The following is a 27,616-nucleotide window of genomic DNA, read 5'->3' as shown; positions in this document are numbered from 1 at the left end:
GACGCGTGGAGAGTAGAAACAGAGACGCGTGGAGAGTAGAAACAGAGACGCGTGGAGAGTAGAAACAGAGACGCGTGGAGAGTAGAAACAGAGGCGCGTGGAGAGTAGAAACAGAGACGCGTGGAGAGTAGAAACAGAGACGCGTGGAGAGTAGAAACAGAGACGCGTGGAGAGTAGAAACAGAGGCGCGTGGAGAGTAGAAACAGAGGCGCGTGGAGAGTAGAGACATAGAGAGTAGAAACAGAGGCGCGTGGAGAGTAGAAACAGAGGCGCGTGGAGAGTAGAGACATAGAGAGTAGAAACAGAGGCGCGTGGAGAGTAGAAACAGAGACGCGTACAGAGACGCGTGGAGAGTAGAAACAGAGACGCGTGGAGAGTAGAAACAGAGACGCGTGGAGAGTAGAAACAGAGACGCGTGGAGAGTAGAAACAGAGACGCGTGGAGAGTAGAAACAGAGACGCGTGGAGAGTAGAAACAGAGACGCGTGGAGAGTAGAAACAGAGACGCGTGGAGAGTAGAAACAGAGGCGCGTGGAGAGTAGAAACAGAGGCGCGTGGAGAGTAGAAACAGAGGCGCGTGGAGAGTAGAAACAGAGGCGCGTGGAGAGTAGAAACAGAGGCGCGTGGAGAGTAGAAACAGAGGCGCGTGGAGAGTAGAAACAGAGGCGCGTGGAGAGTAGAAACAGAGGCGCGTGGAGAGTAGAGACGTAGAAACAGAGACATAGAGAGTAGAGACATAGAGAGTAGAAACCTGTTCAAATGTTTAGCTTTTACACAACCATAACACAAACTGTAAACACCCAGGGGGTTATTGTGTTGTGAGTAGAATACCATGAGACACACTAAGAGCAGCCCAGGCTACTGTGTTTCTCTTCCAGAGCCTAGCCAGCATGCAGCAGTCTTCCTCCTCTTACCAGCGTTGGAGTAACAGACCTTCACAATGGCCATGGCTCCGTTTGACATCACTGGATGACTATGGGTGTGAAGAGACTTTGTGCGTGGTTGAGTGGAGACGAGTTATTCACTACTTAGTGCTATGCTGTAGCTGGACACTGTTCCTATGTGATGTGTTTTGATACAGTATAAATGGAGGAATGCAGATATTATCCTGTAACTGTTCAGGGTTGTTTGTGGTCACATCACACGATCACAGCCAAGGCTAATGGCTTGATGTTTAGCAATGCATGTACAGTAAGTACACATTCACACACATCCTGTGTAGTAAACATCACACACACAAAAGCATCTTGCCTCTTGTGTCAATAGGGGAGAATCGGCCCTCTGTGTTTGCTGGGTGTGCAGTCATGTCAGTGTGCCTCAACTGTGTGACGTGTGTATGCGCACAGGTGTGTGTGTGTCTTTGTGTTTGTGTGTGCTGTGACATGGACCAGTGACATGGGAACAGTCTGTGGCCTCAGTAAGAATTAGCATGCCAGCTTGCAGGCCTGTTTCACAATGCAAATATTATTCAATATCAAGCACGGAACAAAAGTCCCGTCCAGTTGTGGATGGGTGGCTGACTATGCTGTAGTGTGACAGTGGATATGTGGTCTTGTGTGGCTCGGTGCCCTTGCATTTTATCAATGGGGAATCGTAAGGGTCTTCTACACCTTCAGAGAAGGCCTAAGGATTTAGACAATTAAAATATACATGTTTTAATTTCTATTTCATTTTTTTCTGTAATTTAAATTATATTCTTATTTCATCTATTAAGTTTGTGTTGGAAAGAGAAGGGTTAACCATAGAAATAGAATGAATAGAACGGGCATCCCCATTCAAGTCAGTGATGGCATAATGGGTGGACTGGTGGCCATTGTGAGTGTACCCAACCATCAAATCAAATTTTATTTGTCACATGCGCCAAATACAACAGGTGTAGACCTTACCGTGAAATGCTTACTTACAAGCCCTTAACCAATAATGAGGTTTTAAGATTTATTTTTAAAAAATTTATCAATCTGCTCTGATTTGTTCAATCAACTCAAATTACATTACAAAAAATACATTACATTGCATCAGTTAGCATCATCTGAATAAACATTCTACATTACTATGGAAATGATTACTTAACAATACCAGGAAGCCACTGCGAGTGTACCCATGAGTTTACCAGTCAAATTGCCAGGGTTAGAGTTTCCAAGCTCGTTCTATTCATTATTTTTTCTATGGGGTTAACACTGAAGAGAAAAAAATATCTAATCAGGATTTTTATTTGGTGTTCTCTGGCGAGAAAAATCTAGCTTGCTATGTCAACCATTGGCTATGCCCTCAGAAGCTAGACAGAAGGCATCTGCCATTCAACTGTATTAGGGCAGAATTGTTGGGAAAATCAACCAATCCCATTTTGACTTCCAGTGGGTAGGACTGTTTTGACAATATTTTCTGGAAGGCATAGACACCTCACTCCTGTAGCCTGTTTTTCCCACGCTCTGTCTAACTTCTGTTGTTGATAGTGTGCGGAAGCTGCAGCCACAAGTGTTATCAAGGAGCATGTTTTTGCTGATTTGTTAATTTCTCCCTTCAAGATGAACCTTTCAACAAGAAGTTAACTTACAAATGATCATCTTTTGGTGTGTCACTGTTTTTCTCTTGCTGTTAGCTATCTCTTTGAAAATAATATGTGTGAAACATTGTTGCATTGAAACTTTAGATCACCAGTTCCTTTGATAAAGTTGTACATATCGATTTGGAAATGCTGAATGGTTGTGTTTTTGTTATGATTGGGCCCCTACTAGCTTATGAACGGGTTGCTTTTAACGGTATGCTGTGTGTGACTGCTCTCTTTCTATCGGACGTGTCTATGTGCTTTACAAAAAGTGTTCTCTACACGGAGTGTGCAGATTACGGTTGCTGTCCTTTCAGCACAACTAGCCTGTCACTTTTGATGTGTCACTGTTGTCATCGCTAGGCTATTGATGATAGCGAGGGTGTTAGGATGCCACAGGTTTAGGGAAACACTCTTTTCACGCCACTTGGATACTGATCTAACTTTTTCATAGCAGTTTACGCAGCAGGTTAGGAGACAGTTAAGGTTAGGAAAAGGGTTAGCGAAAATGCTCTCCTAACCTGCTACGAAAAAATAACTTTGTATCGAAGTGGGGTGAAAAGAGCGAGTCCGGTTTAAGCGGTTGTTGTTGCTGGTGGCATTATTCCGTGCCTGGTACGTGAGTGACAGCCTGATGACTGCCTCAGGCATTCATTCTTATTTCTATGGGCTCAGGCCTGTTTGATTCATTCATGATGTCATAAAAAAGCATTGCTACTCCTGCATTAGAGCTAGAGAGCTGTGAGAGCTAGATACAGTATAATGGGAGTGTGAGAGCTAGATACAGTATAATGGGAGTGTGAGAGCTAGATACAGTATAATGGGAGTGTGAGAGCTAGATACAGTATAATGGGAGTGTGAGAGCTAGATACAGTATAATGGGAGTGTGGGAGCTAGATACAGTATAATGGGAGTGTGAGAGCTAGATACAGTATAATGGGAGTGTGGGAGCTAGATACAGTATAATGGGAGTGTGAGAGCTAGATACAGTATAATGGGAGTGTGGGAGCTAGATACAGTATAATGGGAGTGTGAGAGCTAGATACAGTATAATGGGAGTGTGAGAGCTAGATACAGTATAATGGGAGTGTGAGAGCTAGATACAGTATAATGGGAGTGTGGGAGCTAGATACAGTATAATGGGAGTGTGGGAGCTAGATACAGTATAATGGGAGTGTGAGAGCTAGATACAGTATAATGGGAGTGTGAGAGCTAGATACAGTATAATGGGAGTGTGAGCTAGATACAGTATAATGGGAGTGTGAGCTAGATACAGTATAATGGGAGTGTGAGAGCTAGATACAGTATAATGGGAGTGTGGGAGCTAGATACAGTATAATGGGAGTGTGAGAGCTAGATACAGTATAATGGGAGTTAGATACAGTATAATGGAGTGTTGGAGCTAGATACAGTATAATGGGAGTGTGGGAGCTAGATACAGTATAATGGGAGTGTGGGAGCTAGATACAGTATAATGGGAGTGTGAGAGCTAGATACAGTATAATGGGAGTGTGAGAGCTAGATACAGTATAATGGGAGTGTGGGAGCTAGATACAGTATAATGGGAGTGTGGGAGCTAGATACAGTATAATGGGAGTGTGAGAGCTAGATACAGTATAATGGGAGTGTGAGAGCTAGATACAGTATAATGGGAGTGTGGGAGCTAGATACAGTATAATGGGAGTGTGAGAGCTAGATACAGTATAATGGGAGTGTGAGAGCTAGATACAGTATAATGGGAGTGTGGGAGCTAGATACAGTATAATGGGAGTGTGGGAGCTAGATACAGTATAATGGGAGTGTGGGAGCTAGATACAGTATAATGGGAGTGTGGGAGCTAGATACAGTATAATGGGAGTGTGGGAGCTAGATACAGTATAATGGGAGTGTGAGAGCTAGATACAGTATAATGGGAGTGTGAGAGCTAGATACAGTATAATGGGAGTGTGGGAGCTAGATACAGTATAATGGGAGTGTGAGAGCTAGATACAGTATAATGGGAGTGTGGGAGCTAGATACAGTATAATGGGAGTGTGAGAGCTAGATACAGTATAATGGGAGTGTGAGAGCTAGATACAGTATAATGGGAGTGTGGGAGCTAGATACAGTATAATGGGAGTGTGGGAGCTAGATACAGTATAATGGGAGTGTGGGAGCTAGATACAGTATAATGGGAGTGTGGGAGCTAGATACAGTATAATGGGAGTGTGAGAGCTAGATACAGTATAATGGGAGTGTGAGAGCTAGATACAGTATAATGGGAGTGTGGGAGCTAGATACAGTATAATGGGAGTGTGGGAGCTAGATACAGTATAATGGCAGTGTGAGAGCTAGATACAGTATAATGGGAGTGTGAGAGCTAGATACAGTATAATGGGAGTGTGAGAGCTAGATACAGTATAATGGGAGTGTGAGAGCTAGATACAGTATAATGGGAGTGTGGGAGCTAGATACAGTATAATGGGAGTGTGGGAGCTAGATACAGTATAATGGGAGTGTGAGAGCTAGATACAGTATAATGGGAGTGTGAGAGCTAGATACAGTATAATGGGAGTGTGAGAGCTAGATACAGTATAATGGGAGTGTGGGAGCTAGATACAGTATAATGGGAGTGTGGGAGCTAGATACAGTATAATGGGAGTGTGAGAGCTAGATACAGTATAAGGGAGTGTGGGAGCTAGATACAGTATAATGGAGTGTGGGAGCTAGATACAGTATAATGGAGTGTGGGAGCTAGATACAGTATAATGGGAGTGTGAGAGCTAGATACAGTATAATGGGAGTGTGAGAGCTAGATACAGTATAATGGGAGTGTGGGAGCTAGATACAGTATAATGGGAGTGTGGGAGCTAGATACAGTATAATGGGAGTGTGGGAGCTAGATACAGTATAATGGGAGTGTGAGAGCTAGATACAGTATAATGGGAGTGTGGGAGCTAGATACAGTATAATGGGAGTGTGAGAGCTAGATACAGTATAATGGGAGTGTGAGAGCTAGATACAGTATAATGGGAGTGTGAGAGCTAGATACAGTATAATGGGAGTGTGAGAGCTAGATACAGTATAATGGGAGTGTGGGAGCTAGATACAGTATAATGGGAGTGTGAGAGCTAGATACAGTATAATGGGAGTGTGAGAGCTAGATACAGTATAATGGGAGTGTGAGAGCTAGATACAGTATAATGGGGAGTGTGGGAGCTAGATACAGTATAATGGGAGTGTGAGAGCTAGATACAGTATAATGGGAGTGTGAGAGCTAGATACAGTATAATGGGAGTGTGGGAGCTAGATACAGTATAATGGGAGTGTGGGAGCTAGATACAGTATAATGGGAGTGTGGGAGCTAGATACAGTATAATGGGAGTGTGGGAGCTAGATACAGTATAATGGAGTGTGGGAGCTAGATACAGTATAATGGAGTGTGGGAGCTAGATACAGTATAATGGGAGTGTGAGAGCTAGATACAGTATAATGGGAGTGTGAGAGCTAGATACAGTATAATGGGAGTGTGGGAGCTAGATACAGTATAATGGGAGTGTGGGAGCTAGATACAGTATAATGGGAGTGTGGGAGCTAGATACAGTATAATGGAGTGTGGGAGCTAGATACAGTATAATGGGAGTGTGAGAGCTAGATACAGTATAATGGAGTGTGGGAGCTAGATACAGTATAATGGAGTGTGGGAGCTAGATACAGTATAATGGGAGTGTGGGAGCTAGATACAGTATAATGGGAGTGTGAGAGCTAGATACAGTATAATGGGAGTGTGGGAGCTAGATACAGTATAATGGGAGTGTGGGAGCTAGATACAGTATAATGGGAGTGTGGGAGCTAGATACAGTATAATGGAGTGTGGGAGCTAGATACAGTATAATGGAGTGTGGGAGCTAGATACAGTATAATGGGAGTGTGAGAGCTAGATACAGTATAATGGGAGTGTGAGAGCTAGATACAGTATAATGGGAGTGTGGGAGCTAGATACAGTATAATGGGAGTGTGGGAGCTAGATACAGTATAATGGGAGTGTGGGAGCTAGATACAGTATAATGGAGTGTGGGAGCTAGATACAGTATAATGGGAGTGTGAGAGCTAGATACAGTATAATGGAGTGTGGGAGCTAGATACAGTATAATGGAGTGTGGGAGCTAGATACAGTATAATGGGAGTGTGGGAGCTAGATACAGTATAATGGGAGTGTGAGAGCTAGATACAGTATAATGGGAGTGTGGGAGCTAGATACAGTATAATGGGAGTGTGAGAGCTAGATACAGTATAATGGGAGTGTGCATTAAGTGATTATGTTTGTATTGGCTTTTGTGTGTAGTAGTGTGTAGGTCAGTGTAGTGCAACATGTAGTACAGTATCTATTGGCTGCGTATTGGAAAATAGAGTAACAGTCTAATCAGCACCTATTGACTGGTGTGCACTGACCCTGCAGCATAGAGCTGGTGTGTGTGTTGTGTACTATAGAGTGGCAGTACAGCATGAACTGGGCCTATTCATGGGCTGCATGTTTCCTCACAATATTGTTTTGAATGTTCGTTTTGCACTGATGCCCGTGTAACGGATGTGAAATGGCTAGCTAGTTAGCGGGTAAGCGCTACTAGCGTTTCAATCAGTTACGTCACTTGCTCTGAAACCTAGAAGTAGTGTTGCACCTTGCTCTGCAAGGGCCGCGGCCTTTGTGGAGCGATGGGTAACGATGCTTCGTGGGCGACCGTTGTTGATGTGTGCAGAGGGTCCCTGGTTCGCGCCCGTGTCGGGGCGAGGGGACGGTTTAAAGTTATACTGTTACATTGATGCTGTTGACCCGGATCACTGGTTGCTGCGGAAAAGGAGGAGGTTGAAAGGGGGGTGAGTGTAACGGATGTGAAATGGCTAGCTAGTTAGCGGGTACGCGCTACTAGCGTTTCAATCAGTTACGTCACTTGCTCTGAAACCTAGAAGTAGTGTTGACCTTGCTCTGCAAGGGCCGCGGCTTTTGTGGAGCGATGGGTAACGACGCTTCGTGGGTGACTGTTGTTGATGTGTGCAGAGGGTCCCTGGTTCGCGCCCGCGTCGGGGCGAGGGGGCGGTTTAAAGTTATACTGTTACACCCGACTCAGCATTCTACTCAATGTATTGTCAATGAGCGCTGATGAAGATTTCATCAAAAAGGCATTACAGTGGCTTGGCAAAGCCATTCAATAGGAGACTAGTTATTAGTAGGAAAACCTTTTGTCATCACTTTGATGTCGCCAGATTGACTTAACTAGCTAACGTTATACTGCTTCTTATCTAAGATTGAGGGGAGGACACTGGATTTTTGCTAGCTAACATTAGCATTGCTAGCTATTTTTTGACTAACTTTACTCGCTAATGACAACAGTGCTATCTGTCTAAAGTAAATTTGACGACATGATAATGCTGGCAAAGTTGTTTCCTACGAAATATTTGACTACTTTAGCAATGTCATCATATTTCCAGGCACTATAGTGTAATTTATACTTAACAGTCGTTAGCCTGCGTTCAGGATGACTTGGCTTATCACTGCTTTAGGGCACCATTATTGGGCCGCCGGGAGAGGGAGGCTTGAGAACATTCATAACAATGGCATGATGTGACGGAGGTGCAACCTATGAATACTATACATTGATTTGTCTGCAAAACAACCCTCTCTCTCATCTCCATGATCTCTGAAGTCAACAAGCCATTGTGGTTTTTCCCCTGTGGTATTGAATTTAACAGAGGTTATTGTAATAGCGAGGTTGGTGTGTTTAGTTGGTTAGTGGAAGGGTAGTATAATGGTCTGCACCAAAGTTGATGCATGGTGATGATGGACAGTATATGCTAATGGCAGGGCTGAAGTTATTTTAATGTATTGTACACAGAGAGAGCCAAAATGGCGGGGTAGGTGTGTGGACAGTAATATATTGCACTACAGAACCGTAATGGTAGATTTATGGTAATGTATTGTACAGATAGATACCTGTAGCCTCAGATCCATAATTGTGCGGGAGGTACAATTGAAGTCGGAAGTTTACATACACTTAGGTTGGAGTCATTAAAACTCGTTTTTCAACCACTCCACACATTTCTTATTAACAATCTATAGTTTTGGCAATCTACTTTGTGCATGACACAAGTCATTTTCCAACAATTGTTTACAGACAGATTATTTCACTTATAATTCACTGTATCACAATTCCAGTGAGTCAGAAGTTTACATACACTAAGTTGACTGTGTCTTTTAAACAGCTTGGAAAATACCCGAAAATTATGTCATGGCTTTAGAAGCTTCTGATAGGCTAATTGACATCATCTGAGTCCATTGGAGGTGTACCTGTGGATGTATTTCAAGGCTTACCTTCAAACTCAGTGCCTCTTTGCTTGATATCATGGGAAAATCTAAAGAAATCAGCCAAGACCTCAGAAAGAAAATTGTAGACCTCCACAAGTCTGGTTCATCCTTGGGAGCAATTTCCAAGCGCCTGAAGGTACCACCTTCATCTGTACAAACAATAGTACGCAAGTATAAACACCATGGGACAACGCAGCCGTCATACCGCTCAGGAAGGAGAAGCGTTCTCTCTCCTAGAGAAGAACGTACTTTGGTGCGAAAAGTGCAAATCAATCCCAGAACAACAGCAAAGGACCTTGTGAAGATACTGGAGGAAACAGGTACAAAAGTATCTATATCCACAGTAAAACGAGTCCTATATCGACATAACTTGAAAGGCCGGTCAGCAAGGAAGAAGCCACTGCTTCAAAACTGCCATAAAAAATCCAGACTACGGTTTACAACTGCACATGGAGACAAAGATCGTACTTTTTGGAGAAATGTCCCCTGGTCTGATGAAACAAAAATAGAACTGTTTGGCCATAATGACCATTTTTATGTTTGGAGGAAAAAGGCGGAAACTTGCAAGCCGAAAAACACCATCCAACCGTGAAGCATGGGGGTGGCAGCATCATGTTGTGGGGGTGCTTTGCTGCAGGAGGGACTGGTGCACTTCACAAAATAGATGGCATCATGAGGCAGGAAAATTATGTGGATACATTGAAGCAACATCTCAAGCCATCAGTCAGGAAGTTAAAGCTTGGTCGCAAATGGGTCTTCAAAATGGACAATGACCTCAAGCATACTTCCAAAGTTGTGGCAAAATGGCTTAAGGACAACAAAGTCAAGGTTTTGGAGTGGTCATCACAAAGCCCTGACCTCAATCCTATAGAAAATTTGTGGGCAGAACTGAAAAAGCGTGTGCAAGCAAGGAGGCCTACAAACCTGACTCAGTTACACCAGCTCTGTCAGGAGGAATGGGCCAAAATTCACCCAACTTATTGTGGGAAGCTTGTGGAAGGCTACCCGAAACGTTTGACCCAAGTTAAATAATTTAAAGGCAATGCTACCAAATACTAATTGAGTGTATGTAAACCTCTGACCCACTGGGAATGTGATGAAAGATATAAAAGCTGAAATAAATCATTCTCTCAACTATTTTTCTGACATTTCACATTCTTAAAATAAAGTGGTGATCCTAACTGACCTAAAACAGGGAATTTTTTACAAGGATTAAATGTCAGGAATTGTGAAAAACGGAATTTAAATGTATTTGGCTAAGGTGTATGTAAACTTCCGACTTCAACTGTAAGTGATAATGTACAGATTCATCATGGCAGGTGTGGACAGTGTGGGGGCAGTGCTGTGTGACGTCAGGCAGGCAGGCCGCAGACTGAAATAGCAGTGAGATCTCACTTCCTTGGCATGTGCAGAGCAAACATACCGGAGGAGAGGAGCGAATGAGTCAGCTGGCCTACTGCTGGGAGAGACTGATACAGATGGAGAGATATGGACAGAGAGGGAGGGAGGGAGAGATAGAGAGGGATGATGATGAATCAGTAAAATAGAGAGTGGTAGCCTATTACCAGGGGGATGGGATAATGTTTTGGTTCTGACAGAGGGAGGCTGGTTTTCACTGAGTGGACAGTTGTAACGGAGATGACAGCGGCATTCCATAGTGTACTTACAGTTGTGTTCAGGTATCAGTGTTACCTATATAATGTAGATCCTATAATTTACTGAATTATGTAATTTGTGTTACCGATAGAAATATAATCCATATTCCCTATTTCTATTGTATTACCTACTAGGTGACATCAGTGTGTTTAGTTAGCGCTAGGTCTATGTTGCCAAGGTGAAATGGGTTAACCCCTAGGTTGCCTTTTCCTTGCCCTAACAAGATGTTCAGTCAGACATGCTGATTTACCAGCAAGGGTGTATAATGGTAGGCCTAATCAATTGGTTCCCTAGGTGACAGTGGTGTCCCACCCACATTAAATGTGTTATCTTGGCAACGAGAATGCTCAGTATTCAGTACATTACCTTAGTGATATAGAGTAGGTGCTAGGTAATCAATATGTTTCCTTGGTGACGGGCCAACAATATGTGACAATGATTCTTAAGGACAGATGTTACTGAATGAACAAGGGTACACTGAGGTTGTTCTATCTGAAAGGAGGAGGCACACAGCCACCTTTTCCTTGCTACAGATATTTAGGCTGTTGACAAGCCTTGAGATCTCATACCACATCATATTACTAAACTTCATGTTCATTGCACATAGGGCTGGGAATTGCCAGGGATCTCACAATATGATATTATCACAATACTTAAATGCTGATACGATATGTATTGTGATTCTCAGGATTCTATATGTATTGTGATTCTCAGGATTCTATATGTATTGTGATTCTCAGGATTCTATATGTATTGTGATTCTCAGGATTCTATATGTATTGCGATTCGTTACTGTGATTTTATTATGATTCAATGTTCCAAACATATTGCTCACCATATGTCTGCTGCAGAGGGACAAGAGAGACATGAGTTTTGATCAGTCATGGAAATAAAAGTGCTGAAAACAAATGTACTCCCTATTTAAAAAGAAGATGGAGAACAAGTGTAGGTACTGGAGTTTTGGTGCAGGTACAGCAAACTAGCGCAAAAATAATATTGCAATATATCCCCTCCATCACTAATTGCACACAATGTGTGGACCCATGATTATGTCCATACAACTGCAATGGGTTCGCACAGAATTAGGGAAATTTTTTATTTATTTACATTTTCCCCAATTTCATTTTATCCAATTGGTAGTTAGTCTTGTCCCGTCGCTGCAAATCCCGTATGGAGAGGCGAAGGTCGAGAGACATGAGTCCTCCAAAACACGACCCTGCCAAGCCGCACTGCTTCTTAACACACTGCTCGCTTAACCCAGCAGCCAGCCGCACCAATGTGTCGGGGGAAACACCGTACAACTGGCGACTGTGTCAGCGTGCATGCGCCTGACCCACCACAGGAGTCGCTAGAGCACGATGGGACAAAGACATCCCGGCCAGCCAAATCCTCCCCTAACTCGGACGACGCTGGGCCAATTGTGCGCCGCCTCATGGGTCTCCCGGTCATGACCGGCTGCGACACAGCCTGGGATCGAATCCGGATCTGTAGTGATGCTTCAAGCACTGTGATGCAGTGCCTTAGACCGCTGCGCCACTGGGGAGGCCCCTAGAATTAGGGATTTTGAGCTGACAGACAAAGACAGTTTCTCAACTTTTCCAATGTAAAAAATGTCTATGTTAGCAGACAATCTTATCCAGAGCGACTTACAGTTAGTATACAGATAGCTAGGTAAGACTACCACATATCACAGGCATAGTCAGCTCATTCTTCCTCAATAAAGAAGTTAACAGCAAAGTCAGCAAGTAGGAAAATAGTAAGAAAAACACTTTTTATTGTATTTTTTTTGGGGGGGGGGGGCTGAGACATCTGATTTAAGATCCTCTTTTTCGGAAGATGGGCAGAGACTCTTCTGTCCTGACGTTAGGGAGAAGAGTTTGTCTTCCTCTCCCATTTAGCAGGAGAATGATAAACAATGTTGAACTATTTTCCCCAATAAGAGGCCTTTGTGCTCTGCTATCAGAAGAAGTGATTTACTTAATCAACTACCGGTACATTCCTCTCGCTCTCTCTATCTGTGTGTGTGTGTGTGTGTATTTGCCTTTCCTCTTTATTCCATGTCTTTGTCCCTGGAGTTTGGAGAGAGAAAGAATGCTGGAGTTTCCCTGTTTGTTTTTCCATTTCTAATCCCTCTCCAACCCCCATGTCGCTCAGCACCTGCTCAACACACACACACACACACACACACACACACACACACACACACACAAACACACTTACAGGGCATACCACACGAGGCGTTGTTTACACACACATGGTCACACACACATGTGAAGCCCTTACCCGTGGTATATTGGCCATATACCACAAACCCCAGATTATTGCTATTATAAACAGGTTATCAACATAATTAGAGCAGTAAAACGTTTTGTCATACCCATGGTATACGGTCTGATATACCACGGCTGTCAGCCAATTAGCATTCACGGCTCGAACCATCCAGTTCATAATGTGCTTTATACCATGGCATTAAAAAGAAATATATATTTTAACTAGGCAAGTCAGCTAAGAACAAATTCTTATTTACAATGACGGCCTACCCCTGCCAAACCCGGACGGCGCTGAGCCAATTGTGCGCCACCCTATGGGATTAACCAAACAAACAGACGTGCTAGTTTAGCTATCATTGGTAACTACTGTAGCTATTGTAAGAAATTGTAATGGATACTGGTAACTTGTTTTAACAACTTCTCAACACAAGCTATACTTGGCACAACATGCACCCATCCCCCACTATACCCCCACACTTTGTACCCTTATAAATAACCACAGACCCACACACACTCCCCTCCCCCATGAATAGGCCCCTGTTAAAACAAACGCACATGCATTCTGCTCAAGGATGAGACTTTAAGACAAAGAACTGTGTGAAGAGCCAATGGAACGTCGACATCAGGCCCGGACAGGACTACCCACGACCCAGATCGACCAATCGGAAGGCCAGACTACAAGATCAACCTACTTTACTTGTTGCCTATATAACCAGCACAAACTGTTTAGAGCGCCCTCTTTTCCGACGATTCCATACGAGTCAGACAGAAGGGCCCGTGCTGCACGATTTCAAAGATATTTTTACCTGTGAATAAACTGCCTTATTATACAATTATCCACCTCGTCCTATGTCTCAACTTGATCTCCTGTCTCCAGTAAACGTTTTATCAACACTATCTAGTAAACTTGCTAGCTACTTCAGTGGATGTTGAACACATTTCAACCAGCAAATGAACATATCTAGTAGCAAATGTGTTAAATATTAGCCATGGTATAAAAGGGATAATCAACGCTGGGCTCTATGCCTTCTCTGGAAAATAATGCAACTCTGTGGAAGGTCAGTTCCACTCAGCTAGCACGTCATGGAACACACCTTATACGTCATTCATTATTTTCCATAGAACGCAATGCCCCCTCATTGATTATCCCTTACGTAATTACACTACTTATAGCAATGAGACACTTAACCATCTAGAAACCAACTGCCCAGTTTAGCCACAATACAAAGTGTTAATGCATTTGTCCTGTGGAAAAATAAGATATGTTTATCCCCAATGTTCCCTCTAAACTGCGCGTGTGCTCGGCGCCCACCTCCTCCAGCACTGCTGCTCACAGAAGAAATGCCAGGCCGCGCAAAGACGCAAGAGATTGAACTTCTGAGTTCGCCGCGTTAGTTTGCACTATATAGATTCGTTTTTTTCTGTGATGAATCAACATTATATCAACCCCTTTTCAATGTAACAAACCAAAACAAATTTAACTTTGAAATATTGAGTCTGTAATTTTGGCAGGGGTAGCTCCTGCCTTTCAATCATCCTCGAGTGAATGCGCTTTTCAGATCAGTTCAGTTCACACCGCACATGTGCGCATTTGTTGATATTCTTTGCTAGTTAGCGCATTATTAGCCCAGTTATAGATATGTATAGGTCAGCAATTGGGAGTTACTGCGTCCTACAAGAGCACAACACGTGTAGGCTGCATTTATTTGCAAAGCCAGTCAGGTAAAAAGTTTGTCTTAATTAAAGGGGCAGTGGTTTATTATGAGACATATGCAAATAAGCCAATAGGCAGAGGGATAGCCTACACATTGTCTAATTCTCTGTACAGTAGTAATAATTACTTTTATTTTGTAAAGTGGTTTTGTGCATCATATAACAGCATACAATGCAATTTACAGTCACCTATTTGGCCCATGGTGTTACAGACCAAGTTAAAAAAATAATTAGCAACAGTGTTGCTGTTATGTGTATGAGTGGTCACAGTGGTGCTGGGTGTGTGTTGCTGTTATGTGTATGAGTGGTCACAGTGGTGCTGGGTGTGTGTTGCTGTTATGTGTATGAGTGGTCACAGTGGTGCTGGGTGTGTGTTGCTGTTATGTGTATGAGTGGTCACAGTGGTGCTGGGTGTGTGTTGATGTTATGTGTATGAGTGGTCACAGTGGTGCTGGGTGTGTGTTGATGTTATGTGTATGAGTGGTGCTGGGTGTGCGATAGACACACAAACACACGTCCGTGTGTGTGTTCTAGGATGTACGTTGTTCCTTACAGTATGAATTAACACACACATGCACGTTACACCCACCAGTGGAGGCTGCTGAGGGCAGCTCACATTAATGGCTGTAATGGAGCAAATGGAATGGCATCAAACACATGGAAACCATGTGTTTGATGCATTTGATACCATTCCACTTATTTCGCTCCAGTCGTTACCATGAGCCCGTCCTCCCCAGTTAAGGTGCCACCAACCTCATGTGACACACACACACACACATCCACACACATTTGCATGCCCCAATACACACATACATGTACACAGACACACTGAAGTGGGCTGGCTTCTGCTGTAGGGTGGCTACTGCCTCTGCTGTAGGGTGGCTACTGCCTCTGCTGTAGGGTGGCTACTGTCTCTGCTGTAGGGTGGCTACTGCCTCTGCTGTAGGGTGGCTACTGCCTCTGCTGTAGGGTGGCTACTGCCTCTGCTGTAGGGTGGCTACTGCCTCTGCTGTAGGGTGGCTACTGCCACTGCTGTAGGGTGGCTACTGCTACTTCTGTGCTACTGCTATAGGGTGGCTACTGCTACTGCTGTAGGGTGGCTACTGCTACTGCTGTAGGGTGGCTACTGCCTCTGCTGTAGGGTGGCTACTGCCTCTGCTGTAGGGTGGCTACTGCTACTTCTGTGCTACTGCTATAGGGTGGCTACTGCTACTGCTGTAGGGTGGCTACTGCCTCTGCTGTAGGGTGGCTACTGCCTCTGCTGTAGGGTGGGCTCAGAGTAATTGTGGCTAGGTGTGTGTGTGGCAGGCTCAAGTTTAAAAGCACTGAGCCCGTGGAAGGGATCTATGATACAGTACGTGACTGTTTTGGTTAAGGACCATCCTGCTGCAAGAGCACAGATCCAAGCATGGAGTGTGTGTGCATGAGTGTGTATAAGTACATAGCCTAAGTGTATTGTGTGTGTGGGGGGGGGGTTAATGTCATATGCACAGTACAGTGAAATGCCTTATTTCCCAGACCCAACGATGCAGTAATCAATATCAATGTAGTACTAACATGTTTAATGTAGTACTAACATGTTTAATGTAGAACGAAAACACACGACAAATAAGAACTAAGAAGAACACGAGAAGTAAGTAAGCTATATGTGCAGGAATCTCAATGCTAAGTGTCTATGTTGTCCTTTGCGGAAAGCTATGCTGTATTAGACACTGGAGGAAAGGAAAAGTTGAGAGGCAACTCCGGGATGCTGACCTTCTAGGCAGAGTTGCAAAGAAAAAGTCATATCTCAGACTGTCCAATAAAAAGAAAAGATTAAGATGGGCAAAAGAACACAGACACTGGACAGAGGAACTCTGTCTAGAAGGCCAGCATCCTGGAGTCGCCTCTTCACTGTTGACGTTGAGACTGGTGTTTTGCAGGTACGATTTAATGAAGCTGCCAGTTGAGGACTTGTGAGGCGTCTGTTTATCTAATGAGACACTAATGTACTTGTCCTCTTGCTTAGTTGTGTACCTAGTCAGTTGTACAACTGAATGCATTCAACTGAAATGTGTCTTCCGCATTTAACCCAACCCCTTTTAATCAGAGGTGTGCAGGGGGCCTGCCTTAATCGACATAATATGTCTTCGAGCCATTTGTTGCTCTAGATCAGTGGTTCCCAAACTCTTTATAGTCCTGTACCACTTCAAACATTCAACCTCCAGCTGCGTACCCCCTCTAGCACCAGGGTCAGCAAACTCTCAAATGTTGTTTTTTGCCATCATTGTAAGCCTGCCACACACACACTATACGATACATTTATTAAACATAAGAATGAGTGTGAGTTTTTGTCACAACCCGGCTCGTGGGAAGTGACAAAGAGTTCTTATAGGACCAGGGCACAAATAATAATATAATAACAATCAATAATTTGGCTCTTTATTTAACCATCTTTCATATAAAACCGTATTTGTTAATCGAAAATGGTGAATAACTCACCACAGGTTATTGAGAAGGGTGTGCTTGAAAGGATGCACATAACTCTGCAATGTTGGGTTGTATTGGAGAGAGTCTCAGTCTTAAATCATTTTCCACACACAGCCTGTACCTGTATTTAGTTTTCATACTAGTGAGGGCTGAGAATCCACTCTCACATACACTACCGTTCGAAAGTTTGGGGTCACTTAGAAATTAAAAAGTACCCGCAAAACACCAGTCTCAAAGTCAACAGTTGAGAGGCAACTCCGGGATGCTGACCTTCTAGGCAGAGTTGCAAAGAAAAAGCCATATCTCAGACTGGCCAATAAAAAGAAAACTTTAAGATGGGCAAAAGAACACAGACACTGGACAGAGGAACTCTGTCTAGAAGGCCAGCATCCCGGAGTCGCCTCTTCACTGTTGATGTTGAGACTGGTGTTTTGCGGGTACGATTTAATGAAGCTGCCAGTAGAGGACTTGTGAGGCGTCTGTTTATCAAATGAGACACTCTAATGTACTTGTCCACTTGCTCAGTTGTGTACCGGGGCCTCCCACTCCTCTTTCTATTCTGGTTTGAGCTGTTCTGTGAAGGGAGTAGTACACAGCATTGTATGAGATCTTCAGTTTCTTGGCAATTTCTCGCATGGAATAGCCAACATTTCTCAGAACTAGAATGAAGAGTTTCAGAAGAAAGGTCTTTGTTTCTGGACATTTTGAGCTTGTAATCGAACCCACAAATGCTGATGCTCCAGATACTCAACTAGTCTAAAGAAGGCCAGTTTTATTGCTTTGTTAATCAGCAATCACAGTTTTCAACTGTGCTAACATAATTGCAAAAGGGTTTTATAATGATCAATTAGCCTTTTAAAATGATAAACTTGGGTTAGCTAACACAATATGCCATTGGAACACAGGAGTGATGGTTGCTGATAATGGGCCTCTGTACACCTATGTATTTATTCCATAAAATATTTGCCGTTTCCAGCTACAATAGTCATTTACAACATTAACAATGTCTACACTGTATTTCTGATCAATTTGATATTATTTTAATGGACAAAAATGTGCTTTTCTGTCAAAAACAAGGACATTTCTAAGTGACCCCAAACTTTTGAACAGTAGTGTAGGTACCGTGGTTGCAAAGGGCATCAGTGTCTTAACAGCGCGATTTGCCAAGGCAGGATACTCTGAGCGCAGCCCAATCCAGAAATCTGGCAGTGGCTTCTGATTAAATTTCATTTTCACAGAACCGCTTGTTACAATTTCGATGAGGCTCTGTTGTTCAGATATCGGTAAGTGGACTGGAGGCAGAGCAAGAAAGGGAATACTGAATCCAGTTGTTTGTGTCATCCATTTCAGGGAAGTACCTGCATAATTGCGCACCCAACTCACTCAGGTGCTTCGCTGTATCACGTTTGACATTGTCCGTAAGCTTGAGTTCATTTGCACACAAAAAATCATACAATGATGGAAAGACCTGTGTGTTGTCCTTATTAAGAGCTCCAACTTCTTAATCATAGCCTCAATTTTGTCCCGCACATTGAATATAGTTGCGGAGAGTCCCTGTAATCCTAGATTCAGATCATTCAGGAGAGAAAAAACATCACCTAGATAGGCCAGTCGTGTGAGAAAATCGTCATGCAAGCAGTTAGACAAGTGAAAATTATGGTCAGTAAAGAAAACTTTAAGCTCATCTCTCAATTATAAAAAAACATGTCAATACTTTGCCCCTTGATAACCAGCGCACTTCTGTATGTTGTAAAAGCGTTACATGGTCGCTGCCCATATCATTGTATGTGCAAAAAATACACGAGAGTTCAGGGGCCTTACTTTAACAAAGTTAACTATTTTCACTGTGGTGTTCAAAACGTCTTTCAAGCTGTCAGGCATTCCCTTGGCAGCAAGAACCGCTCGGTAGATGCTGCAGTGTACCCAAGTGGCGTCGGGAACAACTGCTTGCATGCACGTTACCACGCCACTATGTCTCCCTGTCATGGCTTTTGCGCCATCAGTACAGATACCAACATGAGCACCAGCTACGTTTGGCTACACACAGACCGTTAGTGGAATTCCCGCGAGAGAGTAACGGTGAATATGATTGGATGTTAATTATTTGACTAGGCTACCTGTATGTGACATTGTGTTGTTATTTCACTGAACACTAGATGGTTTAATTTTATTTTTGGCAGTGAAACGAGGCTACTCAGACGAGAGAGAAACTCACAAATGTATAGCCCCGTTGGAAAATTTAAATGGACTGTTTGAAAATATGAAGAAAGCTGTATCTAGCTGCATTAGACGTTAGAGGAGCCTTGTTGTCCTATCTAGCTGTGTTAGACGTTAGAGGAACCTTGTCCTATCTAGCTGTGTTAGACGTTAGAGGAACCTTGTCCTATTTAGCTGTATTAGACGTTAGAGGAGCCTTGTGTTTTCCTATCTAGCTGTATTAGACGTTAGAGGAGCCTTGTGTTTTCCTATCTAGCTGTATTAGACGTTAGAGGAGCCTTGTGTTGTCCTATCTAGCTGTATTAGACGTTAGAGGAGCCTTGTGTTGTCCTAGCTAGCTGTATTAGACGTTAGAGGAGCCTTGTGTTGTCCTAGCTAGCTGTATTAGACGTTAGAGGAGCCTTGTGTTGTCCTATCTAGCTGTATTAGACGTTAGAGGAGCCTTGTGTTGTCCTATCTAGCTGTATTAGACGTTAGAGGAGCCTTGTGTTTTCCTATCTAGCTGTATTAGACGTTAGAGGAGCCTTGTGTTGTCCTATCTAGCTGTATTAGACATTAGAGGAGCCTTGTGTTGTCCTAGCTAGCTGTATTAGACGTTAGAGGAGCCTTGTGTTGTCCTAGCTAGCTGTATTAGACGTTAGAGGAGCCTTGTGTTGTCCTATCTAGCTGTATTAGACGTTAGAGGAGCCTTGTGTTGTCCTAGCTAGCTGTATTAGACGTTAGAGGAGCCTTGTGTTGTCCTAGCTAGCTGTATTAGACGTTAGAGGAGCCTTGTGTTGTCCTATCTAGCTGTATTAGACGTTAGAGGAGCCTTGTGTTGTCCTAGCTAGCTGTATTAGACGTTAGAGGAGCCTTGTGTTGTCCTAGCTAGCTGTATTAGACGTTAGAGGAGCCTTGTGTTGTCCTATCTAGCTGTATTAGACGTTAGAGGAGCCTTGTGTTGTCCTAGCTAGCTGTATTAGACGTTAGAGGAGCCTTGTGTTGTCCTAGCTAGCTGTATTAGACGTTAGAGGAGCCTTGTGTTGTCCTAGCTAGCTGTATTAGACGTTAGAGGAACCTTGTCCTATCTAGCTGTATTAGACGTTAGAGGAGCCTTGTGTTTTCCTATCTAGCTGTATTAGACGTTAGAGGAGCCTTGTGTTGTCCTATCTAGCTGTATTAGACGTTAGAGGAGCCTTGTGTTGTCCTAGCTAGCTGTATTAGACGTTAGAGGAGCCTTGTGTTGTCCTATCTAGCTGTATTAGACGTTAGAGGAGCCTTGTGTTGTCCTAGCTAGCTGTATTAGACGTTAGAGGAGCCTTGTGTTTTCCTAGCTAGCTGTATTAGACGTTAGAGGAGCCTTGTGTTGTCCTATCTAGCTGTATTAGACGTTAGAGGAGCCTTGTGTTGTCCTAGCTAGCTGTATTAGACGTTAGAGGAGCCTTGTGTTGTCCTATCTAGCTGTATTAGACGTTAGAGGAGCCTTGTGTTTTCCTATCTAGCTGTATTAGACGTTAGAGGAGCCTTGTGTTTTCCTATCTAGCTGTATTAGACGTTAGAGGAACCTTGTCCTATCTAGCTGTATTAGACGTTAGAGGAGCCTTGTGTTGTCCTAGCTAGCTGTATTAGACGTTAGAGGAGCCTTGTGATGTCCTAGCTAGCTGTATTAGACATAAGAGGAGCCTTGTGTTGTCCTATCTAGCTGTATTAGACGTTAGAGGAGCCTTGTGTTGTCCTAGCTAGCTGTATTAGATGTTAGAGGAGCCTTGTGTTGTCCTATCTAGCTGTATTAGACGTTAGAGGAGCCTTGTGTTGTCCTAGCTAGCTGCCACGTTAACTCTTCATGGACTGAATTCTCCGTTCTCATCCGTTTCTATAACGGCACACTTACCAACTGGGAGCCTCCGTCATGTGTCTGTGCCTGCGACCATGATTTATCACAGCCCATAAGCTCTCTGTCTGTCTGTCTCTGTCTGTCTCTGTCTGTGTCTGTCTGTGTCTGTCTGTGTCTGTCTGTGTCTGTCTGTGTCTGTCTGTGTCTGTCTGTCTGTCTGTGTGTCTGTCTCTGTGTCTGTCTCTGTCTCTGTCTCTGTGTGTCTGTCTCTGTGTCTGTCTGTCTGTCTGTCTGTCTGTCTGTGTGTCTGTCTGTCTGTCTGTGTGTCTGTCTGTCTGTGTCTGTCTGTCTGTCTGTCTGTCTGTCTGTGTGTCTGTGTGTCTGTCTGTGTGTCTGTCTGTCTGTGTGTCTGTCTGTGTGTCTGTCTGTCTGTGTGTCTGTGTGTCTGTCTGTCTGTCTGTGTGTCTGTCTGTGTGTCTGTCTGTGTGTCTGTCTGTCTGTGTCTGTCTGTCTGTGTGTCTTTACTCAAGTGTTTGATCATATTTCTGATATTTTGAGCAGAATCTATTAGCCAGGCACTGACACGGTTCACACTATCTATTTAGCCTTTATAACTGATAGAGATATTACTGAGGATGCTACTGAGAGAGTCGTGTTCAGAGATACACCAGAACAACGTCTTAAGATTCTGACTCGTCTGGTTAATGTTGAACAATACTTTTTATTTTAAAAATGATTTAACCTTTTATTTAACTAGTCAAGTCAGTTAAGAATACATTCTTATTTACAATGACGTCCTACCAAAAGGCAAAAGGCCTCCTGCGGGGACGGGGGCTGGGATAAAAACTTATTTAAAAAAAAAAATAGGACAAAACACACATCACCAGAGAGAGACACCACAATACTAAATAAAGAGAGACCTAAGACATTGCATGGCAGCAACACAACATGACAACAACATGGCAGCAGCACAAAACATGGTACAAACATTATTTGGCTCAGAAAAAAGTACAACGGGCAAGAAGATAGAGACAACAATACATGATTGAGTCTTTGAATGAAGAGATGGAGATACAACTGTCCAGTTTGAGTGTTATTTAATGTTATGTTATGTAATCTAAATCGATATACGCTCTTGTTTCTGGGGGGTTCCTCATTGATGCTATGGAACTAGCTCACTCCTCCTCAACATCACACCGCATAGCTAAACATTGAACATACAGACAACACTGAATTAAAGTGGCACACCCACTCAGGCTGGAACAGACTTTTCACAGGGGGAAGAGAAGTCACACACTGTCTTATTGATAAGATACTAAGCCCTTAAAATACACCAGACATGTATATTTTCTCTTCCTCATGGGCCTCGTTCCATTTCCAATCCTTTCAGATCTGAGAACACCAAAGGCTAGGGAAAAGGATTGGGGATGGGCTCCGAGATGGAATCAGGTCTTAAAGAGAAATGGCATCCAGCTAAACATATTGGCTGCAGTGATGATTCTAGTGTAATTGTGTGTTAGTATGTTGTAAGCGGAAAGGGTCGTTCCTACCCTAACCAATTCAGGTTCTAACTGTATCTCTCTCTCTCTCTCTCTGTCAGGCCTGAGACCCAGCAAAAAGCCCTGGTGTCTGCCCCCACTCCCCCGCCTCCCCCTCCAGCCCCCCCTGAGCCGGCCGTCCCCCCAGAGCCAGAGGAGGAGATCTTAGGCTCTGACGATGAGGAGCAGGAGGACCCCGCAGACTACTGCAAAGGTGGGGGGGAGATAATACACACTCACAACCCCCCGCATGCACGCACACACACGTGTAGAACTTCCATAGCTTATACATACATACACAAGTGTCCAGTTCTGTCTTCTTAACTCTTATCTCCTCCCCCTTTCTCTCTTTACCTCTCTATCTCTACACTCTTTCTTTCTCCCGTCTTTCTCACACACATGCCGTATACATCCCCCTCCCTAGACAGACTCACTGAAGGCGTCAGCACGCTTCAGTTCGGCTGGCGCCTAGCCGAGTGTGCTCGCATACTCCCTCAAAAGACCTTTGCTTGAAAAACTAGAAAAAAGCGGCAATAGTATTATTTGTCCATTTTGAGATGCTGTAGCCAGTATATGCTCACCTCAAAATAGTCAGAATTTATCTAAAATAACTAAATAAATGTGTTGTTAATTTTGATGTTTTTGCCGAGGATATCTTAGTCACACAATTTTACATCTAACAAAATGTTTGGTGCAGTATTTCTCAAAGAAAAAATGTGCATGAAAACGAGTTGTCTCGTTGAATGACAACAAAGACTTTATTGAAGAATCCCTACTGTTGACCAAACAAAAAGGGATCCAAACTATGGCCTGCCTCTAGAAGAAATGTTGTGTGCCTCAACACGAAGTCCAAAACGAACAAAAACCTCACAAAATGTCATCATAATACTGTTTCGGCTGGGAAGCATGCGGACGGACGCCTTACACACACTCCAATACACTTAAACCCATATCTTCTTCTCCTTTCTCTCTCTCTACCTCTTACTCTGTCTCTTATATCATCCCTGCTGGCTCCTAATGTAATTTGCAGCAGTGTGACTCTAGCCAGAAGCTCTATATGCTTGGCACCAGCACCAAGGCTCAAGGTTGTTGTCTGTGCCAAGAGGGAGTGGTCTTTCCACTGAGGAGCCTGATATCCTGATAGATGTGAGGACCTACTGAGGACCTTCTCTCTCACTCACTCACTCCCTCACTCACTCACTCACTCACTCTCTTTCTTAATCCTCTCTCACGCCCTCCCTCCTACTGATAGCATAGATTCAGTAGCCTGGCTCGAAGTATCAGTATCTTGATTATCTAGGTTTTTCTAACAGTATCTCCCTCTCTTCTCTCTCTCCCCTCTCTCTGTTCTCACACACTCACTCTCTCTCTCTCTCTCTCTCTCTCTCTCTCTCTCTCTCTCTCTCTCTCTCTCTCTCTCTCTCTCTCTCTCTCTCTCTCTCTCTCTCTCTCTCTCTCTCTCTCTCTCTCTCTCTCTCTCTCTCTCTCTCTCTCTCTCTCTCTCTCTCAGGTGGATACCATCCGGTGAAGATAGGGGACTTGTTCAATGGGAGGTATCATGTGATCCGCAAGCTGGGCTGGGGTCACTTCTCCACCGTATGGCTGTGCTGGGACATCCAGTGAGTCTCTCTCACACACACACCTGTCAACGGGAGTAAGACGGGTCACCACGATTACCAACTCATCACCACGACAACGGCTGCAACAAAACCACTCCTACACAGTAGACAGTAGCAGCTGTAGTGTAAAATGACACATAGTGCCAAGTGTTAACCACACTGATGCATAACAGTATCAGTGTCAGAATATCACCGTTCACTCGGTTACATCGCCCATATACTCAATTAGCCCCAATTAAATCAATTACACAATCATACACTGTTCCTCACTCACATGGACATTGTCCTTGGATATGAAACCATTACCTGTAACCATCTTCCCCAGCAGTGTGTTTTTCCCTAATCTGTGAGTGATTGGTTCAACTCCAGTGTTGCATGGCTAGCTCTGCTGTAGTCCATCATGTTGTGATATGGATCTCTCTGTGTTTCTTGTTTCAGGGTAAAGAACTTTGTGGCGATGAAGGTGGTGAAGAGTGCTCAGCATTACACAGAGACAGCCCTGGATGAGATCAAACTGCTCAGATGTGTGAGTAATGATAGTGAGTGAGTGAGTGAGTGAGTGAGTGAGTGAGTGAGTGAGTGAGTGAGTGAGTGAGTGAGTGAGTGAGTGAGTGAGTGAGTGAGTGAGTGAGTGAGTGAGTGAGTGAGTGAGTGAGTGAGTGAGTGAGTGAGTGAGTGAGTGAGTGAGTGAGTGAGTGAGTGAGTGAGTGTGTGTGTGTGTGTGCTTCGTTTCCCCATGCCTTTCACACCTCTCTCACACCCTCCATCCTGATCTCTCTATTGTTTGTCGTTCATCTCCAGGTGAGAGAGAGTGACCCCTCTGACCAAAACAAAGAAATGGTGGTTCAGCTGATAGATGACTTCAAGATCTCTGGAATCAACGGAATACGTATCCTTGTCTACAGAGGGTGCGTGTGTATGTGTGTGTATACTTATATGCTCTTTATATCTGCGTATGTATCTCAGTGATGAAGCTGTGGTCCTCCTTGACCAGCTGTCCCAGATGTGTGTATGGTGTTTGAGGTTCTGGGACACCACCTTCTAAAGTGGATCATCAAGTCCAACTACCAGGGCCTTCCTCTTCCCTGTGTTAAGAGTATTATCAAACAGGTATGACACACACGCTAGTGCTGAGCGGTGACCATAATCCATTGCGCACCTACTTGTCTGGTCTGTGTAGGGCAGACATGGAAGGGAGAGAAGGGACAGTAGAACACGCGAGAGGGATAGAGAGCAGTTGCTTCGCGAGGTATCTCTACCTGAAAGTAAATTATCTAAGTGATTGATAGTTGGTATTCAGCAGTCATAAAAGTATGCCTTATTTACTTTGAAGAACTACTAAAATAGGGATTTTGTCAGACAGCATAGGCAACATCTCTAGAGATGAGATGATGAATTGGAATGAAATAATAAATTCATCAAATATAATATAAATCAAATTTCAAATCAAATGTATTTATATAGCCCTTCTTAGATCAGCTGATATCTCAAAGTGCTGTACAGAAACCCAGCCTAAAGCCCCAAACAGCAAGCAATGCAGGTGTAGAAGTACGGTGGCTAGGAAAAACTCCCTAGAAAGGCCAAAACCTAGGAAGAAACCTAGAGAGGAACCATGCTATGAGGGGTGGCCAGTCCTCTTCTGGCTGTGCCGGGTGGAGATTATAACAGAACATGGCCAAGATGTTCAAATGTTCATAAATGACCAGCATAGTCAAATAATAATAATCACAGTAGTTGTCGAGGGTGCAACAGGTCAGCACCTCAGGAGTAAATGTCAGTTGGCTTTTCATAGCCAATCATTGAGAGTATCTCTACCGCTCCTGCTGTCTCTAGAGAGTTGAAAACAGCAGGTCTGGGACAGGTAGCACGTCCGGTGAACAGGTCAGGGTTCCATAGCCGCAGGCAGAACAGTTGAAACTGGAGCAGCAGCACGGCCAGGTGGACTGGGGACAGCAAGGAGTCATCATGCCAGGTAGTCCTGAGGCATGGTCCTAGGGCTCAGGTCCTCCGAGAGAGAGAAAGAGAGAATTAGAGAGAGCATACTTAAATTCACACAGGACACCGGATAAGACAGGAGAAATACTCCAGATATAACAGACTGACCCTAGCCCCCCGACACATAAACTACAGCAGCATAAATACTGGAGGCTGAGACAGGAGGGGTCAGGAGACACTGTGGCCCCGTCCGACGATACTCCCGGACAGGGCCAAACAGGCAGGATACAACCCCACCCACTTTGCCAAAGCACAGCCCCCACACCACTAGAGGGATATACACAACATACATATTTTATTAAAGTAATGTGAATAAATGATGGTTAATAAGTGATAAGCAGTATTGGACAGTCACTACCATCATAGGACTTGTATTCATTGTTTTATTCTGTGTTGTCACAGTATTCAACCCACATAATGCATAGTGCCTTTAATGTTTTTAAAAAATCATATTCATCCAAAACCGTGACTATTTTGTAAATAATCTAACCGAAACCGAACAGACCTTAAAAAGCACTAACACACACTCACGCATTAATGCACGAACGGGCACAAACTCAAGCACGCAAGCACACACTCACACATCCTCATTTACTTGACTCAGACACATTCACATACACACATCACTTTCACTTTCACTCTTTATTAGCACCAACAATGAGGGGAAGAGAAGTGATATTGCCAGCCAGAGGCGCTACTGCAGGCCAGTCCAGTTAAGTACAATACATGTTGTTGACTTCACAAGGCCTTCACAGGCCTTTCCCCTTCCCCCTGAAGACCAGAGCAGAGCAGCATGTGAATTAAAGTTATCTGTTCATCTCTGCTGCCTGCCACTTGAAAAGCCCACTGAAGATGAATAGAAACTGCTCTCAACTTCAATACAAAAGCCCCTAAAATCAAACACTGGCAAACACACACACACCAAACAAAGCAACAACAGCAGCCTTGTTCCCGATGGAGGATGACTAAGATCAAAGGAATGGTTCATTTAGCGTTGTGAGAGCATCAGTGGTGTTTCATCTGGGATTTGTGTGTGTGTTTGTGTTTGTGTGTGTGTGTGTGTGTTTGTGTTTGCTTGCACGTGTGTCTGTGTTTGTGTGTGTGTGCGCATTTGTGCACGCTTGTGTTCCTGTGTTCATGTAGGTTCTGCAGGGCTTGGACTACCTCCACAGCAAGTGTAAGATCATCCACACAGACATCAAGCCGGAGAACATCCTGATGTGTGTGGACGATGCGTTTGTCCGCCGCATGGCCGTGGAAGCCACAGAGTGGCAGAAGGCTGGGGCGCCCCCGCCCTCTGGATCTGCAGGTAGGGTACAGACCACCTCACCCACTAACTCACTGTCTGTAGAAGAAAATAGCAGGGTTAAAATAATCAATATCACCCAAAATCACAGTTTTTCCTAAGCCATCTGACAAAATTTGAAGATGAACTATCCCTC

General features: G+C 43.9%; 1 protein-coding gene across 3 annotated transcripts in view; it reads left to right on the top strand.

Annotated features, from left to right (window-relative positions):
* Positions 1 to 27,616, top strand: part of LOC139578289 (SRSF protein kinase 2-like) — a 95,460-nt gene that overhangs the window by 48,365 nt on the left and 19,479 nt on the right. For all 3 annotated transcript variants that reach the window (XM_071405693.1, XM_071405692.1, XM_071405695.1), the window contains 6 exons: positions 22,623 to 22,774; positions 24,071 to 24,179; positions 24,618 to 24,705; positions 24,981 to 25,068; positions 25,183 to 25,289; positions 27,318 to 27,483. In XM_071405693.1, coding sequence (XP_071261794.1) covers positions 22,623 to 22,774; positions 24,071 to 24,179; positions 24,618 to 24,705; positions 24,981 to 25,068; positions 25,183 to 25,289; positions 27,318 to 27,483 — 710 coding nt within the window. The remainder of the gene's footprint in view (positions 1 to 22,622; positions 22,775 to 24,070; positions 24,180 to 24,617; positions 24,706 to 24,980; positions 25,069 to 25,182; positions 25,290 to 27,317; positions 27,484 to 27,616) is intronic.

Source organism: Salvelinus alpinus, chromosome 6 (genome assembly GCF_045679555.1).
Source record: "Salvelinus alpinus chromosome 6, SLU_Salpinus.1, whole genome shotgun sequence".
NCBI lineage: Eukaryota > Metazoa > Chordata > Actinopteri > Salmoniformes > Salmonidae > Salvelinus > Salvelinus alpinus.
The sequence above is the reverse complement of the archived record's forward strand: the minus strand, read 5'-3'. Positions and strand labels throughout refer to the sequence as shown.